The sequence below is a fragment of the Sinocyclocheilus grahami genome, unplaced genomic scaffold, assembly GCF_001515645.1.
Source record: "Sinocyclocheilus grahami isolate Dianchi unplaced genomic scaffold, SAMN03320097.WGS_v1.1 scaffold640.1, whole genome shotgun sequence".
In the NCBI taxonomy this organism is placed as follows: domain Eukaryota; kingdom Metazoa; phylum Chordata; class Actinopteri; order Cypriniformes; family Cyprinidae; genus Sinocyclocheilus; species Sinocyclocheilus grahami.
The window spans coordinates 281,713-298,171 of record NW_015505819.1 but is presented as its reverse complement, the minus strand read 5'-3'; the positions used below and the strand labels follow the sequence as shown (position 1 = coordinate 298,171).

Here is a 16,459-nt window from a genome sequence, read left to right as displayed (position 1 = left end):
TCCCTCGCTGAATCCTCGAGAACCGGTAGGAGGCTGGGTTCCATATGTAAGACCTAAATGGATCTCATATGTGTAAAGTCCACGGTATAGCCTTGAGCCCGTGTTTCCCCGGCAGACTTCTGCCATTCCAAGAGGGTTCAATCACCTCCATTCTTCCATATGCACCTAAGGGATGTCCATATGTGTATTGCTTCCGAAACCTCCTTCGGGAAGGTTCGAGCTTCCGTAACGCCCCTGTTCCAAGTAGAACGGGTACGTTTTCCCAGTGTTATCCAGTCTTACTCATTGGGTAGTGCCATTGCAGCAGTAGCTGGTCCTCTTGTGAAGAAGCCCTGGCCTACGCCAAAAAATAGGGGCGCAGGTGGCTTCCACAGGACACTGGAAGGGGCAGTGTGCTGTGGCCCTTTGGTAGGATCCCAATTTCGTTGGTCCTCCGACTTGACGTCGAGAGTGACCGACTGAAAGGGAACGTCGATTGGTCCCTCTAAGCGAGATCCCAATTTTGTCGGTCCTCCGAAGTGACGTCTCCATTCCCTCCTTCAGGGAACGAGGGTTACATACGTAACCGAGACGTTCATCTGCCACTTATTGCTTCACACGCATAGCAAACAGAAAAACTTGAGCCGAATTATGATTTTTGTTGTGCTATACAAATACATCTTTATAGTGTTTATAATATAATATAATGTAATATAAATATAATATATACTGAACAGTCCAGTACCTTTAAAGGCATAAAATTAGTAATCATCATTCCATCCTCTCTTCAGCAGAGGACAGTTTTTCTCTCCATCTTAAGACTCTTCAAAACCAGACATTTTTCCACAGCTCATAAAGAGCCATTGAGTCCCATGAGAGCAGAGGTTCTTCAGGAGTGTCTGTTGAGTGTCATCAGGGATGAGGGTTTGGTTGGGATGAGGTGGGGGTTCTTACACTTTATTACAAACCAAAAACATTCATTGCATCTTTGCAAATCACAGCATTTTCCATTTATGCTCCTGTCAGTTTTCCGATACACTTGCACCTTAGGATATGAAAAATTCATTATCTTGTCTCGCGCAGACGTCCAACCCTCCCTATCTTCTCAATTCAAATTGAATTAGGTGTAGAGCAGCAAAAAACTTTGCTGAATCGTCTTTAGTGGCTTTCGTCTCATTTGAGAACACTTACTCAACAATCACGGAAGGACCCGAGGTGTTTATGCTAAAGATTTTTCTTTAGAAAGTCCTTGAATGTGTTGTAGTATTGAGAAGTGAAGGGGAAGCATGAAGCGTAAAGCCTGTAAACATTTAGCTCTTTGACTAATAAAAGTGTTTCGGAGAAATGATTTCCTTGAGCTGCTCGCGCACCATGAAACTCCACGTCACAAGTGATAAAGCAGAAAGGCCTTTAGGTAGCTGTTCGCCATCAATTCCTCTCACAGTTTTGCTTATCTGCTGCACCTGACGCTGTTTGTCTTGAGATATGAATGAAGCATCTCACAGATGCCGAGGGAAACATGCTTGCGTTTTGGTGTGTAACAAGAAATGGCCTGTGAGAGGGGTTTTGTGCACTTGTGATTAAATTGTGAGCGAATCAATTGCTCAGCCATGTTGCAGACCAGTGATTAGACCAATATTTTTCTTTTCACCTTTTCTTTTTTCTATCTTTTTCCCTCCAGGTCTCGTAAAGCTCGGGGTCCACTGTGTCACATGTCAGAAAGTCGCCATAAAAATCGTAAACCGAGAAAAGCTCAGCGAATCCGTGTTAATGAAGGTAAGATTTCATTCTTTCCTTGGAAATGTCAGCTTTACACACAAGAAGTCTCCTGTTTTTCTTAAAGAAATTATTCAGTCCAAAAAGGAATATACTGGATATTTACTTTTATGAAAAACTAGCTTTCTTCTGTGAAACGCAAAAGGAGAAATTTAGCAGAATGTTAACGCTGCCCTTTTCCATACAGTGAAAGTGAATGGCGACCAAAGGCTCTCAATCTGACAAAAAATGACAAAAAGGTCCTTGTAACTCATGCACTACATATTTGAAATATTCTGAAGTTATATGATGTAAAAAAGATTTGTGTGAAAAGATTCAATTTATGTTGTTATTCACTGAAAGTCTTCCTATCAGCCACAGCTCTCAACATTTGTTTTGCATATATTGAAAAATATTTATTTAATATTTTACGTCCAAAATGAAATTCTGAATATTGACTCTTACCGAAGTCTTTATTACTTACTTTCTTCTGTGAAACACAAAAGGAGAAATTTAGGAAAATGTAAACACTGCCCTTTTCCATTCAATATAAGTCAGTGGTGACCAATTTCTCTCAAGCCCAAAAAATGACAAAAAGCACCATGAAAACAATCAGTGTAAATCAAACGCTATATATTTCAAGTCTTCTGAAGTTGATAATTTTGTGTAAAAAAACAAACAAATGTTGTTATTCAGTGAAAATCCCCTCTGCTGCAGCTTGCAAAATATTTCATATATATTAAAACAATAATAATAAAAATAAATAAATCTTGTTTTCTAAAAGAAAAGTTTTTTTTTCTTTCTATGAATATTTATAATTTTTAACCTGAACATTTATAATTTACTTTCTTATGTGAAACACAAATGGAGAAATATAGCAGAACGCTAATGCTGGCCCTTTCCATGCAATGAAAGTGAATGGTGACCAAGTTCTCTCAAGCTTTGAAAATGGCAAAAAGCATCACAAAAGTAGACAACAGTGAATAATGACAGAATTTTTAATTTTGGGTGTTTAATGCTCTCATTTCCGCCTCTTCTTTATCCCAAAGTCGTTCCAAAATAAAGATAAAACAAATGAATTAATGAATAAAACTGCGCCTACAACCGCATAATGCTATTTATTGCCTGTAAAACTATACTCTGGGTAATAGTTGGCCCATAATTTTCTCCTCTGATAAAAGCAGTCATGGGAACACAGAGACTGAAACTGGAGATGAAAGATCCTGATTAAGTAGAATTGTCTTTCAAGGGAGGAGTATTAAAATATGAGATGCTTGTTAGTATTTGGAAATGGGGGCAAGCTTGTGGAATGCCTTAATATTAGAATATCCCCAAATACATATGCTTAAAATGTGTACATTTGGATGCAAACCTAGAGTAACTGTTTTCCTTTTTCTGTAATGGATATTAATGAGGAAGGGATTTGGCTGCGACGAGCAGCAATAAATAAACTCAGCAAGATTAGAGACCTTAAACACTGCGATTCTTTCAGATATTTGCACATTTGAGGTTTCGCCAGGAGGCAGAGGCCCAAATTAAGATCTTGCTGGAAACAAGCAGCACCTGAGACTCAGAGACTCATGGTTTTTGTAGGACTGCCAGCACAATACACACCAGTTATGTTTTTAATCAAATTAAGATACATATCATTTGTAGAATATATATTCAGAGTTATACATAATCATTTACCAAATATCACTCAATTTGATATATATACAGTATTTATATATATTGTTTTTCCCGGGATTCTCCCGTATTTTACCATTCTATCCCGCTATAATCCCGTTTAAATATTTTCCCGTATTTCTCCCGTATTTCTAATCTTTCTATAAAAAAATCCGACTAGGCGTATTTTATATGTTTGCTACATTCGCCTCCGGTAAAACTCCCGTAATTTGTATGGCCCAAATATCATTATATGAATAATCACGTCAACAAATTCCAAGGTTGCCCAGCTGCCAGATCTTGTGTGAAACGCATCCTTCTCACACAATCGACACATACAAATTTCAACCCATGTGTCCCCACAACTTGGCAACCTACAACAGTGATGAGTACCGCGGGAAGGAAAGGATCACTGGTAGAAATGGGACGGGAGGAGAAGACTCAGGTGGTGCTCCGGTGAAAAAAACAAATACTCATGCAAATTGAGATATAGCTTACACTTCAAAAGGCTATGTTTAACTGATTAAATATGAGCGCTGCAAGTTGCAAAATCAGGTGCTGCGCTGCTTTGTTTACTGCGCTTACCAGGGAAACGGCTATATTCCTATGGGATTACAACTCTGCCACAATTCTGCGCACGAAAGATCATATTTTCAGTGCGCAAAAGTGCGTTTTCCACGCGTGCCATCTGAGTTTTGTGGAGAAAATGTTTGTCTTGCAAAGAAGAAAGTATTTAGAGCGCACGAAAATTTTTGTTTGAAAAAGTTTTTGAATTTGTGCAGATCTTCTCTTTTGCGCGTGCAACATTTCACTAGCTTGCTCACCTGATGCCCGCCCTCAGTGCTCTCTAAATGCCAACGGCTCGCTTGCTCAACACAACCCAGCGTTACAATATGCCGTAATTCCAGCCAATCAGAGACAAGGCTGCTAAATTCTGATTGGCTGCCTTGACAACCAGTCACAACATTCCTTGCATTGCTGATGACAGCGGAAGAGGAAAAATACAGTGCATGCATAATTATTATGCAAGTTGATATTCTGATCATATTTTTTTCCAAGCACATTTTACCAATTCCAATCAACATCAATCTTAATAACTACTATTGATCTTGTATTTAATCATTTATAATTGATATATAATTATTCATGAAGGCTGTAAGTGAAAAATGTCTTATATTCAGGTGTGCATAATTATTATGCTTATGCTTTTTTTAATCATTAAAAAATGATTTATGCTTTCAGTTTGAATAGAAATCGTATACAGTACAGTTTGTCGATCTAAAATGGTTATTGTGCATTAACAGCTGTCAACCATGTCGGTACGCAAACGCATGCTCTGAACTAATTTACACAGCGCATTTTGGTCACACATGCGGACGCTTATGTGTATATATATATATATATATATATATATATATATATATATGTCTATGTAGTTTTTGTGAATTTTATTTCAGTTTTAGTTATTTTAGTACATCAAGTTCAACTAACCTTTTAAAATAGTTTTAGTTTTAGTTAATTCTAATAACCCTGATTCGTTGTGTGTGTGTGTATAAAAAAAACTTTTATTCAGCAAAGATGCATTTGATTGGGGAAAAAATGACAGCAAAGACATTTATAATGTATAAAAGATTTCCTTTTAAAATAAAAGCTGTTCTTATGAACATTCTGTCCATTAAAGAATCCTGAAGAAAAAAAACGTATCATGTTTTCTGCAAAACTATGAAGCAGCACAACTGTTTTCAACACTGATAATAATCAGAAATATTTATTGAGCAGCAAATCAGCATATCAGAATGATTTCTGAAGGATCTTGTGACACTGAAGACTGGAGTAATGATGCTGAAAATGCAGCTTTGATCACAGAAATAAATTACATTTGAACATATATTCAAATAGAAAGCAGTTATTTGAAATTGCAATAATATTTCAAAATATTTGTTTTTGGCAGGTAATGCACATGTTTAAAGAAACGTATTACCCCATAGTACATGGCCAAAAATCATTGACATTACCATTTTACCTTGTTCAGAAAACATTGAAATTCTTTAACTCACATTTTCCACTCTGCATCTAGTAGTTCACTGTTCAAGCGCAGCCAATCAGAACCACAGAGCGAACAAGCCCCAGCACCTTCACCGCCACATGAACTCCAAACGACCCGCCTGCACAAACAATGAAGACAATTCAATGCACTAATCATATGTTCCTCAGGTCTAAGCAGTCTGTGTTTACATTATAATTTATTCCACTTTTCACATAAATAATGCATGCAACTTGAAGTCGACTACAACAGATATCACAATTTCCAGTCGTTGTTTTCCCGTAATTACTCTAGTATGAGGTAAAAGTCGATTCGAACAGCCACCAATTTATCTCCACATGGGTTTGAGAGATGAGGGGGTGGATTGTCAGGGTTATTTTGGACAGCGGCCTTCGTTTCTGAGCTTGTGTGTTTGTGTGTGATTTGGTGTGCTGTCTAACTCTTGGCTTTGACATTCTCATTGTCATCCTCCTGTCACCGAGATATGGGCTATCCCAGCACCTGTCTCTCCTCTCATGCCTGCGCCTCCAGACCAGCATCGCAAATGTCACCTTTTTAAATGCAAATGTTGCATTCTCTGTTTCTGTCCCGGCACCTCCGTCCAGACGCCGTGTACCGCTGGGAATGAGATTCTCACAGTCATTCTCTGGAGTGTCCTCACCTCTGATTTTATATAGAGGACAGAACCGCATGAAGTCCACACAAGCACACATGGCCAAATTCACAGCAGCTGTGTTGAAGGATTATAAGAAAGAGGATTAGATCAAAAAAGCTGATGTTATGGAAGCTATGAGAGTTAGATAAGGATTTCAGTTTGGGTTTAAAGAAACATTTCATCCAAACATGAAATTCTGTATTCATTTACTCGCTCTAAAGTTTTTTTAAACTCACTTGACTGGAATAACTTAATTGTGGTTTATCACGCAAAGCTATCATGTAGCTTAAGAAGACAAGAAAAATGTAATATAGACCAATGTTATGATACCTTTTGTGTTTTTACATCCTTTGTGTTATTTTCATAACATTTATATACCGTCGTAGTATATTTGTAGTATTTATAAATAGTAGTAGTAGTATTTATACATTTTTTGAACTAGATTTTGATATGTTCAGTTTTCATTTTAATTTGTAAATTTTAAATGAATAAATACGTTTTAGTAATTTTCTTAGCTTTTGTCATTTTTATTATTATTTTTATTTAATTCTTTATTTATTTTTTTTCGGTTTTGGTTATTTTAGTACTTTAATATTTATATACCATTAGAGTATTTATTCATATTTTGAATTAGAGTTTGTTTATATTTTCAGTTTTCATTTACATGTTTGTTTGTTTTAGTAATTTTGTTAGCTTTTGCCATTATTATTATTATTATTATTATTATTATTATTATTATTATTATTATTTCAGTTTTAGTTATTTTAGTACTTCAACTTACATTTATTTCAGTTAGTTGCCAAGACAACAACATTGTTAATTGTTGTTTAAGTTTCAAGCTTTTCATCACAAATTATTTTTTTATTTTATTTTATTTTATTATTATATTTTTTTTCCTCAGTCCCTACCCACTTTCATTGTATGGAAAAGAGCAACTTGGACATTCTGCTAAACTTCTCCTTATGTAATTAATGGCTGAAAAAATCACACAGTTTTGGAACAACATGAATGTAAAAAAAAAAATCATTAAAATTTTTGCTGCATATTTTTTGGGTGAACTCTCCTTTTGTTTGTTTATTTATTTAGTGACCATGATGAAAGGATACACTGACATTTTGTGTTTTTAAGTTTGTCTGAATTGTGACAGACTGATTTTGAGGCAGCTTCTCAAATTTATTAATTTATAATTAATAAATAAATGAATAAATAAATTGATTAATTAATTAATTAATAATAATAATAATAAAAATACCCAAGATCAATTGTGAGTTGCCTTGCTCATGTGCTTCAAGTGAGGAGTGCTATTTTGTGTGGGGTGTGGAGTTACTGCCAACATCGAGCGTTTCTTATCACTCGATTCTATATTTTATTGTACCTTGGAAGGTAGCTGACTATGTAAACACTTTATAGCAATGCGGCTCATGTGGCTTTGGAACAGAGCTTGTGTTTGACAGCGAGTGTGTAACTGATGGTCTCTGAGATTGAACATGAGTGTATTGTGTACGTGTGTGAATGCGAGTGGGATGTGGCGCCTTGTCGAGGCCTAAGGGAATATTTAACATTTGTAACTCCCCAGATTATAGAGTTACATTGACTCATAGCTATGCATACACACACCATAGTCTGCAGAAAGCAGATAAGTTCCAGTGTGTGCGTATGTGTGTGTGAGTGCACATATATAAATATACATATGCTTTTCTTCATGTCAGTGGTTCAGTGTGTCTCTAAAAACTAGGGGTTTAATCTAGATTTCAGGCAAGTTTCAAAGTCGGCCAAGTAAATAGATTAGCATTAGCGTATCGGGGTTTAGAGGGATAAGAAACACAAACAAACAACTATAAACACACACACTGCAATGTATTTGATCTGGGAGTTTGAGGTAGAGCTGTTTTTTTTTTTTTATCGAATGCTAGTGTACTGCATATCGCACAGTATACACTGTATACTACATACTTTCTGCACTGGTTTATTTAAATATACTATACTAAATACACTAGCGCTTTCAAAAATTGCAGGTAATACTGCATTGTGAACTTATCCTCTGTATGTGTGTGTGTTGGGGAAGCAGGCAGCACAGCAAGTAGCTAGACTGAACATCAGCGTTGTGATGATTGTGCTTCCTGTGAGCTCTGGGCCTGATTAAAGCTCATTATCCATGGTAACTCGCTCTCTCGCTCTCCTCTACTGACACAACAGAGACGCAGCTAACAGAACGATAGAGGGAGAGAGGGAAACAGGGAATAGATGGATACAGATAAGGAGATCAAGAGGAGTGGAAGGAGGAATGCACTTATATATAAGTGCATTTCTCACACACTATATATATATATATAGTGTAAGATAATGCATGAGTCAAAGTACGATTGCAGTTTGATTTTCTGTAACACTGGCTCTTATGCCATGTTGAATGCATTAATGTGAACGTTTCCAGAACCACTCATGCTGTATAAATGGGTTTAATGAGAGTCCCTCATGAGGCAATCATCATATTTTGGGGTCCTTGGCCTCAAAAACCCTTGGTGTAGCTCATGTGATTCATCCCCCGATTCAGCTGCTTGAAGTAGGAGTAGCTACACTATAGTATATTGCAACAAACAGAACAGAGAGTTCCAAGCAATTTAATTGCTGTCAGTGCGAATGCACCTTTGTCGACACCTGTTATAATTCAAGTGATTGAATAAAAAATGGGATGCAGCTCTTCTCATGCGGTTTGCAACACAGAACTTTCAGCCCACTGAACTCCATTATGATGTAGAACTGTAGACCTCTCAGCTACTGATGTGGCATGTTGAATACTTGATTCGCTCCTCGAGCAGTCATACACTCTGTTCCGAAATGAATTATCCCCGCAGAAAAAAGCTGAGACAGTTTTTCTCGTTGGGTTTGCAGCTCTGTGCTGTGCACTCGTGAATCAAATAGCTATAGATTCCAGCATTGCCTTTTTTCATCTGCCCTAGTAGAGCCTATCATGCTCTGAACGGGGTATTAGACGCCCTTTGCGAGGCATAAGTCATCTCACAATCTGCACCGTCTCCCCTCGGTTTCAGTTGGTATTGATTTGAAGCGTCCAGTGACTAGCGCTCAATATCCACTCTGATCTCAGAACAGAGGTACCAATTCAGGCGGCTTCTTGCAAAGGCTGTTGGTTTATTTCATTGTTCTGGCCAAGATGCCCTCAATGAAATATTGGAAGACTTCTGTTTTCGTGTGTGTCACTTTAGGCTGAGAGGTTACACCACTTATATAGTTGAGAAACCTTTGATGGAGCATCTGACGGATAGGAATACATTAAATCGTTTCAGATGATGGAATGCCACGGACTGGATTCCCAAAAGCACAAGTGGACCTGTCGATATTCCCATTGTCTGCATCACTGGTTGGGAAACCATGTTCATGGAGCCCCTCCAACATTTTGCACCATTTTGCATGTCTCCTTAATCAAACACACCTGATTCAGGTCATCAGCTCATTGGAAGAGACTCCAAGACGTCAAATGGGTGTGTCAGACAAAGAAGACATTGAAAATGTGCAGGAACGTGGTTGGGAACCACTGGCTATGACAAGGGTGCCCAGTCCTGTTTCTGGAGCTCCAACCCTGATCAAACACAAATGAACCAGCTACTTAAGATTTTCAGGAGCACTGGAGAATTGCAGTCAGGTGTTGGAGCAGGGTTGAACTGAACTGAACTCTGCAGGTAGATAGATCTCCAGGAACAGGACTGGGCACCCCTGCCCTACGCCAACATAGCAGGATGGAGCCTTACTTTTGGAAAAATTTGTTGAAATTTTTGGATTTGTAGTGGTTTTGCTGGGCCCTGAAGCAAAACCAGTTGGGAATCATTGGCGTAAACCAGGGGTAGCAACCTCTCTGCTAGTCTCAGATGTCACACCCATGGACATAAGACATGGCGACGGATTTTGGTAGGTTTACGTACAGTATATCGCAGCCACTGTACTAGCTATTATTTTTAATCAAAGTAGATGTTGACTAAAGTGGATACGATCAGCTCCGGTGACTGTGTCGGAGCCGTAAAGCGCTGCAGACGTGTGCAGTGTAAATAAGGGGTTATCCAAGCATTAATGGCGAGGAAAGCCCCTTATACTTGAGAACGGCCACGTATGAGAGGTTTCTTGGAGGTTAAAGTACAGTACATTAATGATCATGTGACTTTTAAGTACACCAGGTGACCTGAAAATGCAGTTTTGCTAAATATTCCTTTTTTGAATTGCCTGAAAAACCGCCTCATGCGAGAGTAAAAACTTTAAGGTATCTGGGCATTTTTGCGAAATTGACGCGTTTCCATTAAGCATATTTTCAATTCACAATTTCAATTTGCGCAATTTAAAGGGTAATGCGCCCAATGATCGCTTATCAGGATTGGATTTAAAAAAAAAAAAGTATGAGAAATTCACGGTATAGTCACTCTGCAGCATAGTTGCAGTAAACTTGCACAACATTCTTGAATGAATGATTTATTCGTCTGTTATGGTAGGGACATTGGTTTTACATTTCCACACCCCTAAACATGATGCTGAACAAAACTAACTGTGATTGGTTGCTTTACATGTCAGATGGCCTGTTGGGTGGTCATTGCCAATGAAAGCTGCAATGGAGTCCAGACCTTCTGCTGTCAGTCGGAAGGTCTGGCTACACGAGACTACCTTCCTGCAGACTTTAGTTTCAACACTGCTCCAAAAACACCTACAGTACCCATTTAAAGTGATCCTGAACACTGTGGTTGGCTGGTGGTTTTGGGTGTATTTGATTAGGGTTGGAGCTAAACTCTGCTGGATAGTAGCCGTCCAGGAACAGGGTTGCCTACCCCTGGTATAAACTCTAGTTAGTTTATGTAGGAAATTCAGGTATTCAGAGATTATCTTAATGCTTCGAATGTGGAGAAGAACACAGTTGGGTTGATTTTGAAACAGGAATGCTTGCACCAAAATAGAAAATCAGTTGGGAGCGGTAGATGTGAAGAGAACTGCAAGACGGAGAAAGAGCAAAAGAGAGAGAGAAACAGGGAAATGGGATGGAGAGGTCTGTCGAGGCTGGAGTAATTGACCCCTGAAGCAAATAATTGAGGCAGGAGCAGGGTGAGGGGTGGGGGTGGGTAAAACATGACCTTGTACCCCATAACTCCTGCAATCCTACTGATAGATGGAGAGAGAGAGCCCTGCATCAACCTACATTGCCAAAAAAGAAGAAATTAAGCCAAGAGCCAATGTAGGGAATTATGGCTGTTTCACATGATTCGTGTCAATGTTCCCCAGTGCACTGAACTACATCCAAGTGTCAAGCTACATTGGTACCCGTGGTCCAGTGTTGTGTGAAAGTCAGACACTGGAATGCAACATACAGGTCAAACAGTTTTAACTGTGACTCTGTTTGCCACTGATGTGGAAGCACAGACAATGAATACTGGATTTCTTCTAGAAAGAGTAGAAGAATCTAGAAAGAGTAAATTGGACTACACAATTTTGAAGACATATTGTGACTTTCATAGAATAATAAACATAGATGCATGTTATTCTATGCATGCTTTTATTAGTTTACTGTTTATCCTGAAGATTTACATGAATAAACAGTAAACTGGCACATTTCTTGACAAATGTGTTGAGACCAAATTGTGACGTATATGTCACAATTCACAACTGAAGGATATTGCAAATTTGGAATTGCAATTGTATTTTGTCCAAATCTTGTCGCTTTACTATTGTACAATATTGCACTTCAAAAAAGCAGAATGTACATAAATAAATGAAGCACAAATTAAGGCATATCAATTAATTAAGGTTGTGAATCCATTAAAAAAAATGTTAGAACGGTTTTCTGTGATTAATCACAATTGATTGCACCTAAAAATAAACTTCAGAATCATAAATGTCTACACATTGAATCCCCAGATTATTGTAGAACAAACACAAATAAAGTATATTTAAATAATGTTTATTTAATGGCATCATTTTACCAAGTTTCTTATGTGTAACAAGACTATATTGGTAGTTCTATTAAATAGATTACTAAGACATTTCTTAAATGTTTAAATCAGATTTTATTAAATTTTTTGTGGATAAAAGGTAATTGTAGCCATCATTTAGGCCTGGAGGGTGGGAAAGATTGGCGAGACAAGGGTTTTATAATAATGGTGAATATCATAATTACAGGAAATGGGGAGAAAACAGTAGTGTAGCCTCAGGAAATGGAAAAAAAGGGAAGTTATATTAATTGCGTTAATTATTTTCAACACGTTAAACAGTCCATATTAATTTCAGAAATGAATACAATTCTTTTTCCCAGCTCTAAAATAAATGTAAAAATACACATGGATATAAAGTATTGAAGCATTATTGTTCGAAAAAAAATCAGCCCAGCACTACACTTGACCTGAGGCATGTGCAAATGCACGAAGTGTGTACTGTATATTTTTTGGGTTTGTAGATTTTTAAGCTCTTGATTGTGCACGATTATGTGAGTCTGAGCTATTTATTCCTCATGTGACACTCTTTGGGAGAGTAAGATAAAGCAAAAAGCATCAAATGGAGTAGGAAAAGTAAGTAATTGAGAAGTAGAAAGCTACGGCTTGATGGAGGGAATGCAAAAAAGGAGAAGTTTTCCAAACAGCTCAGATGAAAGAGTGGGAGCGAGAGATGAATCACGGCTGGCTGTAATCAGGTTATCCTGACACTGGGATGACAGTGCAAGCTTTCCCCCCCTCCGCCTTCATTTCGTTCCACACCACCAAATGATAATAGATGCTCCCTTCATTTCTCCCAGAGCCACAGAAGTGTCTCCCTGCTGAGGATTCCCAGCCTCCCTTCCTCCCTCCCCACTGCGTTTCCTCCTCATAAAGACCTTAAGTACCCTCAAGTGCTCCACGACTTCTTCACGGATCTAATTTGTACGTTCGTCTTGTCTACCTCCAGCCCCACCTTCCTGCTATTTTTCTTTTTATGAAATGTAAAACAAAAAATGCGCTTCTCTGTGCAACTTTTGAGCTTTGAATACATGATAGTTGTAAGATTACATAAAAAATATATCAATATTTTTTACTTGATTATACAGTATTAAAATGCAATAATAAAATAAATAGTTATTATTTTAAATAATGTATAAGTTGAGTTGTTCACATGTCCATCTGCAAACCATTTACTTTTATTATTATTATTATTATTATTATTATTATTATTATTATACTATTACAGATTTTTTTCTTAAGTCCATGATGTGACCTAATCAATGGAAGGTCATCTGACATTCCACTCTAATTTTGTTCCCATTCTCTGTAGATTTTCCTCTGTCCTTGACATGAATTCTAGCGAGTATGGATCGCTTCTTGCTGCACGAAATTGGGAATGGATTTTTGTTCCAAAAGGTTTTTCACCGCTTGAAATGTCAGAGACCAATGCAGTTTCTGAACGACTGAAATTGCTGAATTACTGTGGGTATTTTCGAAGTTTAGATTACTTTGCAGATGGTCACTCCAACACAGTAAAACGGCACTGCCATAAACTTTTCACTTTCTCTGTCTATCTCTTTTTGGTCTTCCTGTGCAATTGTCTGTTGCCTCAACCCAATTTTTTCAAAATGAAACCTGGGTCGCTGTGTTTTTTCATGTCAGGAGACTGCGAAGTCCACGACACTTGATAAACACTTACTACTTAGAATGATGTAGCTGGAGGTTTAAGTAATTTTACAGAATAATCAATATTTTTTATCTTTTAAACTTCACTCTGATGATCACTAGAGGTTGCCAGGTCTCTGTACATCCTGCAACTACTCTGACATGGCTTTCCACATATCATCTTTTACTATATCCCTGCATATGTGGGCAAATACAATTCATATAGTACATTTTTATCACTCTCAGTAACGTCTTCACTTCTATTTGTTGTTGCTGCATCATGATGCTGCTCATTTGCATAAAGTTATACTTTTCTCAACCTTGTCAGAAACCAGGACATGCTTATATTGGTTAGGCAATAGTCACTGCTGCTCATGTCGTTAGAAATTGCCAGCTCTCATTTAAAATGAATGACTTTCCATCTCTTTGATGCTTCAAGTCACTGTCAGCGTGAACAGGGTATGTTTCTTTAGGTGTATTTCACCAAACCTTGATTCCACCTTGATCTTTACAGGATAAGGTTTGAAAAATTCTTCAAGTAATCTTTATAATGAGATCTATTCTTGCTTAGGTGATGGAAGATGCATTAGCTAATTTGACACTAATGAAAGCAAGGCTATTAAAGATAAATATACAGTCCATTGAAATGGGTTATTATTGTGAACCATTTGACATGTCTCTTGCTTTGAATTCTTTTTTTGTTGATTTTTCAGTTTTGCTGAGGTACCAGTCATCTAAATAATAGTAATATTGCTGCAAGGCCGAAGAAAAGAACAAAGAATTAAAACCCTGCCACCCACAACCAAGGTTATCTCTGTCCACGCTGGGTTACATTTCATGCCATTCCATCTTTATCATGGTCTCATTTATTGCAAATGGTCCGTCTGGACCATCTTGGCGTTTGGCAGGTTGTGCTAATAAGCATCTTGAAGTGTTTTGCTTAACATCATTCTGACTGACCACCCTCAGGTTGGTGGTGGGTGTGAAATGTGGATTCTACTGGTGAGAGCTAATGAGTGGTGACTGCTCCCTGCAGATTGAAAGCCCTAATTGCTCAATCATGCTCAAGTTCCAGTGTTGAACCGTGCTTCAGGAATCCTGATATTCCGTAAGGGCTTGTGGCCAAAGCTGTCCTCCATTTTTAAATGTGTCAATAGGCACTTGTGCCAAGCTCTTTCCAGACAGGAAAGCAATTGGCAGTCAAGTTGAGCCAGAAGGAAGCATGTAGCAACACCAATACAGATCACTGAGGCTTTATTGACCAAGCATTTGCTCTGGAACTGCCAGAAGAACTGAAACCTAGACTGAATTTACTCTTTACCTCAAGCTTTTCAACAAATAATAGAAGACTCTTCAATTGGAGTTCAATTTTGTTAAAAAAGAGATAACCCATGAGTTGTCACTTGGCCATAGGTCTGACTATAATGGCCTGGCCAAGTTATATTGATCGGTTCAGTCTCTAGAAGGCTTAACCTTGTCATTGACCTGCTGGCCAGCTGAGGATATTAAGATCTATAGAAACGAATGTGAACTTCATCCACTTCATTCAGAGGACCATTTATTCTTGGATTTGCACAAGTAGTGCTTTCTCCTCTTTTTTTGGATGGCTGTTCGTTCCTTATTTTGCAGAGAACCTGTAAACCTAGAGGGCGGAAGTATTGCAATTATTTTCCTATAACAGGTCATTTGATTTGAAATTAGATGCTGCATTTACCTGTCTGAGTCTGTTCAAGTCTTTTGACCCCTACTATCATTCACCAGCTTTCCATTTCTTCACCTTATATTCAGTACAGTTATCCCAATCGGGTTTGAAATCATCCAAATATGATGGTGCTGACCTCAAGCCAAATTTAGCCAAGGGCAGAAAATCTGTTCTGGTCCACCCCATTAAGCATCACCCATGTAGAGGATTCCCCGGATTTGACCTGCGGTGCCTCTGTTTAACCATGATAAAAAGTCTCTGAATGATAAATCATTCCCATTCTTCTCCATGCACTCACAGGAAAGGGGACCGCGTGGAATGAAACCTCAGATGACCTTTCTCTCCAGCACTACACATCATAAACCATTAGACTCCATTATGGACAAGGTCGTAAAAGGATATATCCTTTAGCACCGACTAGTGCCTCGGTTCAGTCATAACTCAGCTGCCATCAGAGCTTAAATTGACAGCATGACGGAGTTGTCATTGCATGTCAGCTCGGTGACTGGGAGAGGGACTTTTTCCAAAAGAGGCCGTTTCAGCTTTGAGCGTGATTGAAGGAAGCAAGACATGTGTCCTTGGAGGGGCAAGACTGGGCTCGTCGTAGCGGAAAGAGGATCAAAATATCTCTATGAATGAGATATAGTCATCACATCTCTCCTTTTTCTGCAGTTACATCGAGCTGATCCAGGAATGGTGTTTTCAGATAAATCGTTGTTTCTGAGGTATTGATGATGCTCCCTTGTTAGGATCTTGGGATTCACGGTAAAGGAGATGAGCACCGCTGGGATTAATCTGGATCCTGCCGATGTACTGTAGATGCAAGTGTGTAGTAGGTAGTGTTGTTTTGGCGGCCTGTTTTAATTTTAGTTTTAGTCTAGTCTTTGTGTGAAACTGTCATTTTAGTTTTTATTAGTTTTAGTCACGTTCATACTCTTTTTAGTCTAGTCAAGTTTAGTCTTTAGTCTGAGCATTTTAGTCTAGTTTTAGTCGACGAAAACTGATGACATTTAGTCTAGTTTTAGTCGACGAAAACT

General features: G+C 38.1%; 1 protein-coding gene across 1 annotated transcript in view; it reads left to right on the top strand.

Annotated features, from left to right (window-relative positions):
• The window catches only part of LOC107558308 (serine/threonine-protein kinase BRSK2-like), a 239,582-nt gene that overhangs the window by 118,658 nt on the left and 104,465 nt on the right, over positions 1-16,459 (top strand). Inside the window, exon 2 of the mRNA XM_016241958.1 lies at positions 1,661-1,755. Coding sequence (XP_016097444.1) covers positions 1,661-1,755 — 95 coding nt within the window. The remainder of the gene's footprint in view (positions 1-1,660; positions 1,756-16,459) is intronic.